At 42.5% G+C, this 14,238-nt stretch overlaps 1 protein-coding gene across 1 annotated transcript in view; it reads right to left on the bottom strand.

Annotated features, from left to right (window-relative positions):
• The window catches only part of LOC127007145 (barH-like 2 homeobox protein), a 34,030-nt gene that overhangs the window by 5,673 nt on the left and 14,119 nt on the right, over positions 1-14,238 (bottom strand). The window contains exons 2-3 of the mRNA XM_050877817.1: positions 4,414-4,676; positions 2,752-2,972 (exon numbers count right to left, since the gene is read on the bottom strand). Coding sequence (XP_050733774.1) covers positions 2,752-2,972; positions 4,414-4,676 — 484 coding nt within the window. The remainder of the gene's footprint in view (positions 1-2,751; positions 2,973-4,413; positions 4,677-14,238) is intronic.

Below are 14,238 nucleotides of genomic sequence, written 5' to 3'. Positions count from 1 at the left end.
GAGGGAATGATTAAGGGATAGTTGCCGTTTAAATAAGAGGGGAAGGAAAGGTATATGAGTGAGTGCATAAGATGGATTATCAAGGTAGTGAAAGGAAGAAAGGAAAGAGAGAATGTAGGACTTGTGTGGAAGTGGAGAGATGATTGATTGATTGATTGATTGATTGTTTAATATAATAACTGGCGCCGCAACAGCCAGGGTCATATGGCGCCGAAGAACGTATTTGTAATTGTAATGACTATCCATTTGTAATCTGCCTATATATAGTATAAAATAATAAAACTACTGGCGGGTTTGATAAAGCTACTATAGCAAATGGAGTAGACCAGCCTTCTCCATATAAAGAGTAGTACCTTATGTTCCGGGGAGTGGAGAGATGACGACGGGGCGAATGAGTAAGGAGTTGGCGTTTGAATAAGAGGGGAAGGACAGGCAAAAGAGTGAGTATAGATGGATTGTTAAGGTGGTGTTAGGAAGAAAGGAAAGAGAGAATATTGGACGTGTGTGGAAGTGGAGAGATGAGGACGGGGCGAATGAGTAAGGATTAGTTGGCGTTTGAATAAGAGGGGAAGGACAGGCAAAAGAGTGAGTATAGATGGATTGTTAAGGTGGTGTTAGGAAGAAAGGAAAGAGAGAATATAGGACGTGTGTGGGAGTGGAGAGATAGTAGTTGACGTTTGAATAAGAGGGGAAGGACAGGCAAAAGAGTGAGTGAAAGATGAATTATTAAGGTGGTGTTAGGAAGAAAGGAAAGAGAGAATATAGGACGTGTGTGGGAGTGAAGAGATAGTAGTTGACGTTTGAATCAGAGGGGAAAGACAGGCAAAAGAGTGAGTGGAAGATGAATTATTAAGGTGGTGTTAGGAAGAAGCGAGTGGGAGAGAGAATGGGACGTGTGTGAGTGGAGAGATGAGGAGGGGGCACGTGAATAAAGGGTAGTTGATGTTTAAAAAGGGAAAAGGCCAGGAATATGAGTTAGTGTGAGATGGATTATTAAGGTAGTGTTAGGAAGAAGCGAGTGGGAGAGAGAATGTGGAACGTGTGTGAAAGTGAATAAAGGGTAGTTGATGTTTAAAAGGGGAAAGGCCAGGAATATGAGTTAGTGTGAGATGGATTATTAAGGTAGTGAACGGAAGAACGGACTGAGAATATTATACGTGTTTGGAAGTGGAGAGATAAGGAGGGAGCACATGAATGAAAGGTAGTGTGAAATGGATTATTAAGATAGTGAAAGGGACTGAGAATGTTGTACGTGTGTGGAAGTGAATGAATATGAAAGGCGGAGAGAAGTGAGAAAACGGATATGAGCTAAAGGAAGTAGGGATATAATCATGATGGGAGAGGGGGGGGGGGAGCGAGATAAGGTGATTTTAAGAGAGGGAGAGGGAGAATATATAATTGTATCGTGCTTATAGTAGTAGATGAGGAAGGGAGGAGACGGTGGCTGATCAGTAAAAAAATATAGATGTAACTTTGATATAAAAAAGGAAACAAGGTACGGGGATTTTGAAAGATGGAGTGTGAGAATATAACTATCGTGCTTGTTGTAATAGACGAGGAAGGGAGGAGACTGGCAGATCAGTTAAAAATATAGATGTAACTTTGATATAAAAATAGGGACAAGATACTGTGATTTTAAGAGAAGGAGTGTGAGAATATAGAATCGTATCGTGCTTGTAGTAGTAGACGAGGAAGGGAGGAGACAGTGGAAGAACAGCTGGAAATATAGATGCAACTTTGATATATTAAAGAAAACTCTTCCCCAGGTTATCAGGTGTCGTATTCACTATCTCACTAACTACTGATAGCGAAATCCCAACGAAAACGATAGCAATAAGTAAACTGTTATATTTCCTTCCTCAGGTGACCATGTGTCGTCCATCACTCACTTGGGGTCTTCACTATCTGTAATAACTATCTATCTATAATATCGATCACTTAATAATAACAAAGACTAACAAAAAACGATGGTAATAATAACGTGATAATTATATACTATCTACTTTCTCAGGTAACCAGGTGTCGTCCATCACTCATTTGCTGTCTTTACTATCTTCCACAAATAACAACACACTATCAGTAACAAACAATAAGAACCTAACGAAAGCAACAGCAATAACGTCATGATATATTCTATCTCCTTCAGGTAACAAGGGGCGTATTTTTAAACATTTCGTCGCCCATGTTCACATATTTGACAAGGCTTTCGGAGGAGTTTTGGGCATTTTCAGAAGTTTTATGACCCTGGTGGTAGTTTGACCCTTCTTCTGTACCATGAGCTTAAAAAAAACACTCATTAGAACCTGATCGATCCCCTCTTTGACCTTTAGAAATAGCTGTTGTGAGAAGCCAGTCTTATAATACCGGCCTTTTGGTGTTGTCCATCTCTCACTTGTTGTCTCTACTGTCTTCCACAAATATGAACACCAACAAATCATAAAAAAATAACGAAATCTATAGCAATAACGTAATCCTTTCCATTTTCTTCCTCAGGTGACCAGGTGTCGCTTATCATCCACTTACTTGCTCTCTTCACTATCTATCATCTTTTTAGTTCCTGGTTCTACTTTCACATGTATCCTTAGTTGTATAATCACACTGGCATGTTCCTCCCTTCTCCTTTGTTGTTTACTTGCAACAATAAACAATCAAACAATCTTTATATCACTAATAACAAAAACCTAACGAAAGCAGTAGCAACAATAACGTGACCCTTTCTCTCTTCTTCCTCAGGTATCGCCCATCACTCACCTGCGATTCTGGTACCACGTCTTCACCTGCGTCTCGGACAGGTTGAGCGCCTCGGCCACGTCAGATCGGTCGGCCACGCTCAGGTACTTCTGCACGCGGAACTTCCTCTCCAGGTAAGCCAGCTGGGCGTGCGTGAAGGCGGTGCGGCGGCGGCGGGGCTTCTTGCTCTTGTCTCCCAGCGGGTCTCTCTTCCCTCCACCAACGCCTGCCTCGCCGCCTACCTGTAATGTGGAGGGGAATAATGAGAGGGGGCTGAGTAGAGGAAGAGGAGGGGGACATCATTTTTTTTTTTTTAGGGGGTGAGCAAAGAAAGAGGAGAAAGCATCAGTTTTTTTGGGGGGGTAAGAGAGAGAGAGAGAGAGAGAGAGAGAGATGAATTAAAGAAAGGGAGGGGGCATCATATTGGGAGGAGGTTGAATAAAGGAAGGGAAGCAGACATCAGTTGTTGTTTTGGGGGGTAAGAGAGAGAGAGAGAGAGAGAGAGAGAGAGAGATGAGGAAAGGAAGGGGAATGAGCACACTTTTTTAGGGGGGGGGAGAAAGAGAGCTGAGTAAAGGAAGGTGAGTGGATGAATTAGTTAATGAGTTTATCCAGGATGTTTACCTATACTGATGGATATTCTTTTTTTAATGTGGCGCTATACGTATTTGTTCTTCCATTGCTTCTTACGCACTCACGCACGTACGCACGCACAGATGATTCATGGGTTCTTAACAGCGATCTTTGAGTCCTTAATTTTCTGCGTCAACTTTTCCTTCCTCATGCACTCATTCACTAAGTTATCGTACCTCGCTCACTCTCACTCACTCACTCATTACTGTTCTTTACATACGAGCCTCCCTCCCTCACTAAGTTATCGTACCTCGCTCACTCACTCTCACTCATTGCTGTTCTTCACATACGAGCCTCACTCCCTCACTAAGTTATCGTACCTCGCTCACTCACTCTCACTCATTGCTGTTCTTCACATACGAGCCTCACTCCTTCACTAAGTTATCGTACCTCGCTCACCCTCCCTCCCTCACCCTCCCTCACTCATTGCTCTTCTTCATATACTCCCTTCCTCACTCACTCAATCATCGTCATGTTATTCACTGTTATTCACTCACTCACTCACTTCCATTCATCACATACTCTCTCCCTTATTCAGTCATCATCGTGTTTTGCTCACTCACTCTCTCAGTTATCCCTCACATATACTCCCTCATTCACCGCCATCCATCCTTTCTTTCTTCACTCTTTCACTCACTACCATCCCTCACACACTCCCTCATTCGCCGTTCCTTTCTTCTCCCTCCACACACTCATTTTCATCCCCGTCCCTCTCTTTTTCTCTCTCTCACTACCGTCCCTCTCTTCATCTCTCACTCTCTCAATCCCTCGCTCTCTCACTGCCATCCCTCACACACTCCCTCATTCACCGTCCATCCCTTCTTCCGTCCCTCACTCACCGCCATCCCCCCACACACTCATTTTCATCCCCGTCCCTCTCTTTTTCTCTCTCTTACTACCGTCCCTCTCTTCATCTCTCTCTCTATCTCAATCCCTCGCTCTCTCACTGCCGTCCCCTCACACACTCATTTTCATCCCCTCGCTCTCTCACTGCCATCCCTCACACACTCCCTCATTCACCGTCTATCCCTTCCTCCCTTCCTCACATACCGTCGTGTTTCCGTCCTCATCACAAGCGTCGACGAGCCCCTCCTCCTCATGCTGTTCCTCCGTGCCGGGCGAAGGCGTGCGAGAGGCGGCGGGGCTGGTGGGCGGGCGCGGTAGGGTGGGCGAGAAGACAGTCGTGGGCGTGGAGTGGGCGGTGATAGGGCTAGTGACCCCGCCTCTGCCCAGCACCCCAGGACACAGCAGCAGCGTGGGCGGGGGTGTGGGCGTGGGTGATGGGCGTGTCTCGGGGTCTGAAGCATCGTCGTCTGGGAAGGAGAATAGAGAGGATGTTTTTTATAGTAGTAATAGTAGTAGTAGTAGTAGTAGTGATAGTAGTAGGAGGAGGTAGAGGAGTAGAAGGAAGAGGAAGAGGAGTTGCTATAGTTTTTGTTGTTGTTGTTGTTGGTGGTGGTGGTGGTGATGGTGGTGCTTATGTTGTTGTTGTTGTTGTTGTTGTTGTTGTTGTTGTTGTTGTTGTTGTTGTTGTTGTGAATGTCGTCCTACAAACAGCATAAAAAAGAGTAACCATATTTTCGTCCCTAAACGCACACAATACACACATACAATAAAAAAAATCCCGTCATTAACACGAAGCTGAGAACAGATCGATCGACGTGCCCATTGAGAGCGAATGAGAGAGAGAGAGAGAGAGAGAGAGAGAGAGAGAGAGATTATTGTATAAGTCGCCATTGTACGTCTCTCGTTATGCATTGTCACGTTGGGACTTTGATTTTCCTCTCTCTCTCTCTCTCTCTCTCTCTCTCTCTCTCTCTCTCTCTCTCTCTCGTGCGCGCGCGCCACAAACAAAATCATAAAGCAACTGTCTACATAATTATTTGAAAAGATACAAAATTATTGTTTCTTTTCTGAAAATATCAAATTATGAATATTTAGCAGAGAAAAAATAGAAAAAAACATTGATAAAGAGGATGATGGTAATAATAGTAACAAAAATAATAAATACGAAACAACAATAACATCATATCATCATCATCATCATCATCATCATCATCAAATAAAACCAGCAAATCAACAACATCAACAACAATAATAATCCTTTCCTAACGAGGCGTTTAAACAAAGAATACACAATGCATCAGCCCAACACAATCACTTCACCCCACAATGAACACACACGCTCACAACAATAGCAGCATCGAACGCGACACAGCGAGGGGAGGGAGAGGGGGTGACTCCGCTAGCCCAAGGTCGTTAACGTTAAAGATCCCTAAAGCGAAATAAAAAAAAAGGAAATAAAAAAGCGTTCAAACCCCTACAAAAGCTATTTATTTATTTGTTTTGTTTGCAAGAGAATGTGGTACGTAGGGGGTGGAGGGAGGAGTGGGAGAGACAGGCAGAGGATGTTAGCGTTAAAGATCCCACATGGAACTAAAAACGATGGCAATAAATAAGTGTTCAAATCCCTTCGACAGCTATTTATTTGTTTATTTGTATGGAAGAGAATGTGGTATGTAGGGAGGGAGAGGGAGAAGTCGTTATCATTAAAGATCCTAAAATGGAACTAAAAACGAAGGAAATAAAGAGGTGTTCAAGTCCTTACAACAGCTATTTATTTGTTTGTTTTGTTTGCCAGAGAATGTGATATGTAGGGGGTGAATGGAAGGGAGGGAGGGGGAGTCAGAGGTCGTTAAAGATCCTAAAATTGAAATAAGAACGAAAGAAACTAAAAAAAGTGTTCTGACTTCTACGACAGTTCTTTACATATTTGTTTTATTTGCAGGGGAATGTGGTATGTAGGGGGGTGGAGAGAGAAGAGGGAGGGAGAGGGAGAGGTCGTTAGAATTAAAGGTCCTAAAATGGAATTAAAAACGAAGGAAATAAATAAGTGTTGAAACTCCTACGTCGGGCATTTAGTTGTTCGTTTTATATTCGCGAGATTGCGGTATGTAAGGGGGTAAGGGGAGGAGAGGGAGGGAGAGACAGAGATCATTAGCATTAAAGGTCCTAAAATTGGACTAAAAACGAAGAATAAAGAAGCGCTCAAACTCCTACGACGGGTATTTAATTATTAGTTTTATCATTGAGGGGATGCGGTATGTGGGGAGGGAGGGAGGGGGAGAGGAAGGGGAAGGGTACAGCTGTGATAAAAGGAAACCAAACTCGTATTATTGGAATCGGCTTTGGTTGGGTAAGCGACTTTTTTTCCCTCCCCACCCAGCTGTCAGGGAGATGTTTTTTGTAAGCTTGGATTCCCTTTGTATAGCTTATAGTTGCCGACTCCGAACCGCTTGCATTATTGATTTTCCTTATTTATTACGTCTCCAACAGAACATTATTATTTCACAGATTTAGATCAATGGTTTTATATGACTGAGAGATGAGGTATTTGTGGTTCTTTGATGCTAACGATACTTTTTATATTACTTCCCTGTTCACCATCTCTTTTCTCTCGTTTTCTCTTCCTCCCTCGATCTCTTCTAACGATACTTTTTAGATTACTTCCCTGTTCACCATCTCTATTCTCTCGTTTTCTCTTCCTCCCTCGATCTCTTCTAACGATACTTTTTATATTACTTCCCTATTCACCATCTCTTTTCTCTCGTTTTCTCTTCCTCCCTCGATCTCTTCTAACGATACTTTTTACATTACTTCCCTGTTCACCATCTATTTTCTCTTGTTTTCTCTTCCTCCCTCGATCTCTTCTAACGATACTTTTTATATTACTTCCCTGTTCACCATCTCTATTCTCTCGTTTTCTCTTCCTCCCTCGATCTCTTCTAACGATACTTTTTATATTACTTCCCTGTTCACCATCTCTATTCTCTCGTTTTCTCTTCCTCCCTCGATCTCTGCTAATGATACTTTTTATATTACTTCCCTGTTCACCATCTCTTTTCTCTTGTGTTCTCTTCCTCCCTCGATCTCTGCTAACGATACTTTTTATATTACTTCCCTGTTCACCATCTCTTTTCTCTTGTGTTCTCTTCCTCCCTCGATCTCTGCTAACGATACTTTTTATATTACTTCCCTGTTCACCATCTCTTTTCTCTTGTGTTCTCTTCCTCCCTCGATCTCTGCTAACGATACTTTTTATATTACTTCCCTGTTCACCATCTCTTTTCTCTCGTTTTCTCTTCCTCCCTCGATCTCTTCTAACGATACTTTTTATATTACTTCCCTGTTCACCATCTCTTTTCTCTTGTGTTCTCTTCCTCCCTCGATCTCTGCTAACGATACTTTTTATATTACTTCCCTGTTCACCATCTCTTTTCTCTTGTGTTCTCTTCCTCCCTCGATCTCTTCTAACGATACTTTTTATATTACTTCCCTGTTCACCATCTCTTTTCTCTTGTTTTCTCTTCCTCCCTCGATCTCTTCTAACGATACTTTTTATATTACTTCCCTGTTCACCATCTCTATTCTCTCTCTTTCTCTTCCTCCCTCGATCTCTTCTAACGATACTTTTTATATTACTTCCCTGTTCACCATCTCTTGTCTCTCTTTCTCTTCCTCCCTCGATCTCTTCTAACGATACTTTTTATATTACTTCCCTGTTCACCATCTCTTTTCTCTTGTTTTCTCTTCCTCCCTCGATCTCTTCTAACGATACATTTTTATATTACTTCCCTGTTCACCATCTCTATTCTCTCGTTTTCTCTTCCTCCCTCGATCTCTTCTAACGATACTTTTTATATTACTTCCCTGTTCACCATCTCTTTTCTCTCGTGTTCTCTTCCTCCCTCGATCTCTGCTAACGATACTTTTTATATTACTTCCCTGTTCACCATCTCTATTCTCTCGTTTTCTCTTCCTCCCTCGATCTCTGCTAATGATACTTTTTATATTACTTCCCTGTTCACCATCTCTTTTCTCTCTCTTTCTCTTCCTCCCTCGATCTCTGCTAATGATACTTTTTATATTACTTCCCTGTTCACCATCTCTTTTCTCTCGTTTTCTCTTCCTCCCTCGATCTCAAACCTTTTAAAACGGTCATAATACTTCGATTTCACAAGCTTCATTATATACCACTCTGTCGTCTCTAAAGGCACGCCACTATATCGCTTTTTCCTCTTAACACACAAATTAATAACCTTCCGTGGCCACGTCGAAACAAGGAGAGAGCAAGGCAGGAAAAAAGCGGAAGAAAAAACGCAAAAAATAACGTAAACACTCCCTTTATGACCTATTAGTGTCCTCTGTTCGCTGTCGTTCGCACTCTTACCTACTCAAGAACTCAATTTAAATAACCCGCGCCTCCGTCCGTCTTCGAGTACAAGGCGACACAAAAGATCACAGAGACGAGAAACAAAAGAAATCTCGCGTGCAGTGGAAATATAATGAAGAGAAAACAGCGGGTGCATGTTTTGTATTCCTGCGAAGCTGTTATACTCGTTACGGCGGTGCTGGTGGCGGTCGTAGAGATGGTAGCGGTCGTCAAAAGTCGTTTAAAAAGCCACCCAGCCATGCCGCGGAGACTTCGAGCACCGCGACAGCAACAAACAAAGACCCACCGAGCGAGCGAAAGAGGGAACGAACGAGAGCAAGACAAAAGAAAGGCAAGTCCAGAAGTTAATGGCGGTGTCGCGAGCCAAGTCTATAGTCAATTGGCGATCACCCAGCAGCAACCCTTTCATAATGTGGCCGTGAATGCTTCCCTCTCGACTCCCGGGGCAGCGGCGAGGGCGTAAAGGGCCATTATGAGCCGGGCGAGCAGGAAGCGAGGGAAGAAACGGCGATTGTTTACCCCCGCTGAGCCCCGACGAGGACTGTGCAAAGGGTCGACTTGAGGGGTTGCATGGTTGGCTTCTGGAGTGTATGTGTGTATGTGTGTGCGTGTGCGTGCCTTCCTGTGTGCGTGTCTTCCTCTGTGCTGTGTGTGTGATTGTGTGTGTGCATGTGTGTTCACCTACTTGCCTTTGCCTAATTATTATCGTATATCTTAAGAGAGAGAGATTGTGTGTGTGTGTGTGTGTGTGTGTGTGTGTGTGTGTGTGTGTGTGTGTTTAATTAACGTTTTACTATATCTACGTTTGTGTGATGCATTTTTTTTTATTCATCTGTATTTATTTATTTACCTATTTATTTGGATTTCTTTTGACATATATGGTGCAATTATTGTTCTTTTTAATATTTATAGTCATTTTTATATTGATTTTTTAACTTGATAACACGAGCTTCGCATTTTTCTCGTATTCTTAACATGTTCGGCGCCTTTCTCTTTTTTTCCCTTGTTTTCCTGTGTTTACCGTATCGCCGGGGGGCCGTGGTCGTAGCCTGAGGACTTATGGTGTTTTTATTCTCTTTTATTTGAAGTTTCATCGGTTTTGTCTGTTTTTGTGCTGATATCCCACGGTCTTTTATTTTTTGTGGGAGTAATTCCTTTTTTTGTGTGTGTGTGTGTGTGTGTGGTATGTAGTGGGTCAGCGGAGTCATGGCGTTTTGATGGTGTGGAAAGTCGACTTTATAATGGTTGTCAGTGGCTTGTGTTCTGATTCTCACCGGTTTTCACTTGCTTTGAGGACTTTATATAATATTTTTTAGTGGTTTCTGTTTTGATCGAGTTCGCTTTTCACTTGTTATGTTGACTTAGTGTACGAGGTTCAATGATAATACTGTGGCTTCTCACTACGCCATATAAGAGGTTCAATGATAATCCTGTGTCTGTTCTTGGTTTATTGCTTGAATCACAATAATACCAAGCGAGGGGGCGTGCTACCTAGTGTACGGGAGTCCAGCACTCAACTGCCTCCATCTCCCCTACACTCAGACGAGCACGGGAACATCACTACCGGGGATATGATAACTACTGATGCGTTACCGTACTTTCTAACCCTACACTTATTGATGGTTTTCAGTGCTTGCTCTTTTAATGCTAGCTGTTTTTCACTTGTTTTGATTTGATTTGTAATGGTTTTCAGCGCTTTCCGTTTTAATACTCGCTGTTTTTCACTTGTTTTGATTTGTAATGGTTTTCAGCGCTTTCCGTTTTAATACTCGCTGTTTTTCATTTGTTTTGTCGACTTCTATAACATTTTTTGCGGTTTCTGTTTTGATGTTGGCCGGTTTCTAATGCGCCATGGTTGTGCTTCTGTTTGTTTAGTTCATGGCCGTAATCATATTTAGTTGAGTTTATATTATTCATTTTTCAGTGGTTTTTGTTTTGATACTCGCCCGGTTTTTAGTTTTTTTCAGTGTTTTTTGTTGTGATACTCGCCCGGTTTTTAGTTTTTTTCAGTGTTTTTTGTTGTGATACTCGCCGGGTTTTCACTTGTTTCGTCTCCTTTTTTGGCCGTAATGTTTGTAGTTCCGTGTGCTTCGTGTGTCGCCGGAATCTTTTCAGTAGACTTTATACTGTTTTTCTTTTGTCAGAGGTTTTTGTTCTGATGCTTCATTGTTTTCACTTCTTTCGTCTCCTCCTTTTGTCAGTAATGTTTGTGCTTTCGTGTCTTGAGTGCGTCGCCGAAGTCGTTTTTAGTTGACTCTATAATGTTTTTTTCAGTGTTTTATGTTCTGAGGCTTCACTTGTTTTGTTTTCTTGTTTTGGTCGTACTATTTGTGCTTCCGTGTCCTCAGTGCGTCGCCAGAGTCGTGTTGTGATGCGTGAAAAGTCGACTTCCTTGTGAATCTCAATTGTTCCCGTGGTGATGCTCCGCGATGTCTCTCCCGCCGTAATATCTGCGTGTTCGTGATTTAAGTGCATCCCCGGGTCATGGTTTGAGGGCATAAGGCGTCGGGGAAGTGCCTGGGCCCCCTGTGGCACCCCCGGGCAGCTGGTGGGCAGGGAGGACCTTTGAATGCAGGGTCGGCAGGAGCCCGCCGGCCCCCACCTCGCCTTTGTCCCTCCTCCCAACAGATTAACTGCTAATGAACATTATCACAATCAAAACTGTTGGGCACACACGGATTTCCTCGAGGATTCAATGTGAGTGTGTTTTTTACTTGGTTTGTTTGGCCGGGAGCGCCACGCCCCCCATTCAGCCCGCCGCCGCCGCCCGCCATCTTGTGCTCCCACGCCGCCGTCCCGACCTGCCGCCGCGCCTCCCATGACTCCGACCTCCGCCTCGCGCGCCGCCTCCCGCCGCACACGTGCCCGCGCCATCACGACTCCCGCGGCTTGACTTAGGCGATTCTTCACGCGTGACATCACCTTGTCTGCCCTGCGTTTTGTTGCCCAAAGAAAGGCCAGAACGCACAATAGGTTAACTTCTCCGCCGATCATGCCTCTCTTCGTGCTCAGTGATTTTTAAGAGGTGGACAACTGGCGGCCGTTCAGGGGCCCGATGCCGCACTCACATGGTCTTACACGCGTGGCATCGCCCAGCGTGTCTCGCGGCTTGAAGTAAAAGACGTAACCAAAATTTTCCTTTTGACAAGTCGATGGTTTGCCAAGGGAACAAAAGTCGACCACCCGCATATAAAAGATGAGAATTAAATCCTACGATTCTTACACGCCATATGATTTAACGTATGTTCTCTGAGTTTTGTGGAAATGAAAAAAAGGTATTGTACTAAAGTTGCTCCGACAATAATTTATTAATGTATCCAAAGAGGATGATTATCTTATGATGGTGTTGTTTGCCACAAAGTATTATTTTAGCGCGGGCTTGCGGGGTTTTTTTTTTTTTTTTTCGTTTTTTTCATATACTGTAGTGTTTTTTTTTATTCCGCGACTCAACAAAAAAGCGCATTGTAATTGTCTTTATGCTTATGCACATTTTATCGCTCAACTCCGACCATCATATTGATATATATATATATATATATATATATATATATATATATATATATATATATATATATATATATATATATATATATATATATATATATATATATATATATATATATATATATATATATATATATATATATATATATATATATATATATATATATATATATATATATATATATATATATATATATATATATATATATATATATATATATATATATATATATATATATATATATATATATATATATATATATATATATATATATATATATATATATATATATATATATATATATATATATATATATATATATATATATATATATATATATATATATATATATATATATATATATATATATATATATATATATATATATATATATATATATTAATCATAAGTTTAGAACCGTATTCTGAGATGCTTTTGGCTCTCACAAGAAATATATCCAAAGGCCACAGAGGAAGTTAGTCAGGTTCTCGTGAACGTTTTTCACATTCATGCTGCAGAAGCCATATTAAACTACCACTAGGCTCATAAATGCATGGAATACATGGAAACACCAACACGGTCTTACGAAAGTTTTGTCAAATGGAGTTTTGTGGGTCCCGAAGTGTTTGAAAATGTGGGCCCGCTAATATCCCCGCTAAACACAACCAACCAGCCGCCTGTTAGTCACTTCTCGTTGATCCCCGCCCGAACGCTAACTGATGCGGAAGCCGAGTCACCGGGAGTCACCACAACACGCCTGGCGCACGATTTTTCACCTCATTACGTGGACAGCGTATGAATTACCCGCTCGTCCTCCCCCGGGGCGCAGCGGCGGGAAGCACGGGAGGGGAAGGGCGCGAAGAATAGGCCGGGGAGGAGAAAGAAGGGCCAGGGGACTACTGTAAGGAAGGGGATTAGGTAGTGTGCGAGGAAGAGGAGGAGGTCGGGGAAGGTGAGGACGAGAGTGAAGGTAACGAAGAGGATGAAGTAGCGAGATGAAGCATAGAGAAAAAAAAGAAGAGGCATGGGAGAAAGAAGAACAGAAGGAAGAACGATAACGAAGACGATAAAGAAGGAAGAAGAGACGGATAAGAAATGAGGAAGAGACGAAGGACAATTAAAGGAACAAGATCATTTATAGAAGAACGGAACAAGAACACGAAAATGAAAATGAGTCAGAAAAAGGCGAAAAGAGCAAGCATGAAGAAGAAACTAAAGGGAACTAGACACGAGGTAAAAAATATATATATCGTAAAATGAACACAAAAAGAACGAAATAAAGATAGAAAAACACCCAAATAACGAGGGGAGCAAGTAGTAATGGTCGTAAAAAGAGAAAGATGAGTGAGAAAAAGGACGAAGAAGATAAATGAGAAAAAAGAACACACATACGAGGAGGAGAACATGAACTAATGCTTGTTAAAAGAGAGAGAAAACAGGAGGAAGAAAATAACTGAGATGGGAAAACACGCAGACGAGGAGGAGAACGCGTAGTGAATGCTTATAAGAGGAGAGCGAAAGCAGAAGGAGGAATCGGTCGGTCGGTCAGGCAGCGGCGGCGGCAGGAGAGCGCGCGCGAGTCGAGGCCGGAGCGCGGAAGTCGGAAGGCGGGAGGGCGGGGTGGCGTGCAGGGGCCGCTATTGACTGCGCCGACTTGCCATTGTAGAACACCGCCGGCCCATAATTGTATGCTACGTTTCATTAGTCCGGCGGCGCCTTTTCAGCGGTGGACAGCGGGAGACTGAGAACGTGTATTTGGCTGCCCAGCGTGACGGAGGCCGAAAGGAAGGAAGAAAGGAAGAGAAAGAGGAGGAGGAGGAAGAGGAGGGCCAGAAAGGAGGATTGAGAGAATGTATTTGGTGTCCCAGCGTGATGGAACTCGAAAGGAAGAAAGAAGGAGGAGGAGGAGGAGGGAACAAGAGAAGGTTCGGAATATGCGTTTGGTTGCCTTTGTGATGACTTTATAATAGGAAGAAAATAAGGAAGGAAGGAAGAAGGATGTAGAGTAAATACTAATAAAAAAGAAATAGAGAATCAAAAGCCACAGAAGTCAGCAATGAAAAATAACAAGAAAGCGCTCAGTACATGGGAAAAAAGGAGGAAGAGGAAGGAATAAAGGAATAGAAAGAAAAAAGAG

Source organism: Eriocheir sinensis, chromosome 34 (genome assembly GCF_024679095.1).
Source record: "Eriocheir sinensis breed Jianghai 21 chromosome 34, ASM2467909v1, whole genome shotgun sequence".
In the NCBI taxonomy this organism is placed as follows: Eukaryota; Metazoa; Arthropoda; class Malacostraca; order Decapoda; family Varunidae; genus Eriocheir; species Eriocheir sinensis.
The sequence above is the reverse complement of the archived record's forward strand: the minus strand, read 5'-3'. Positions and strand labels throughout refer to the sequence as shown.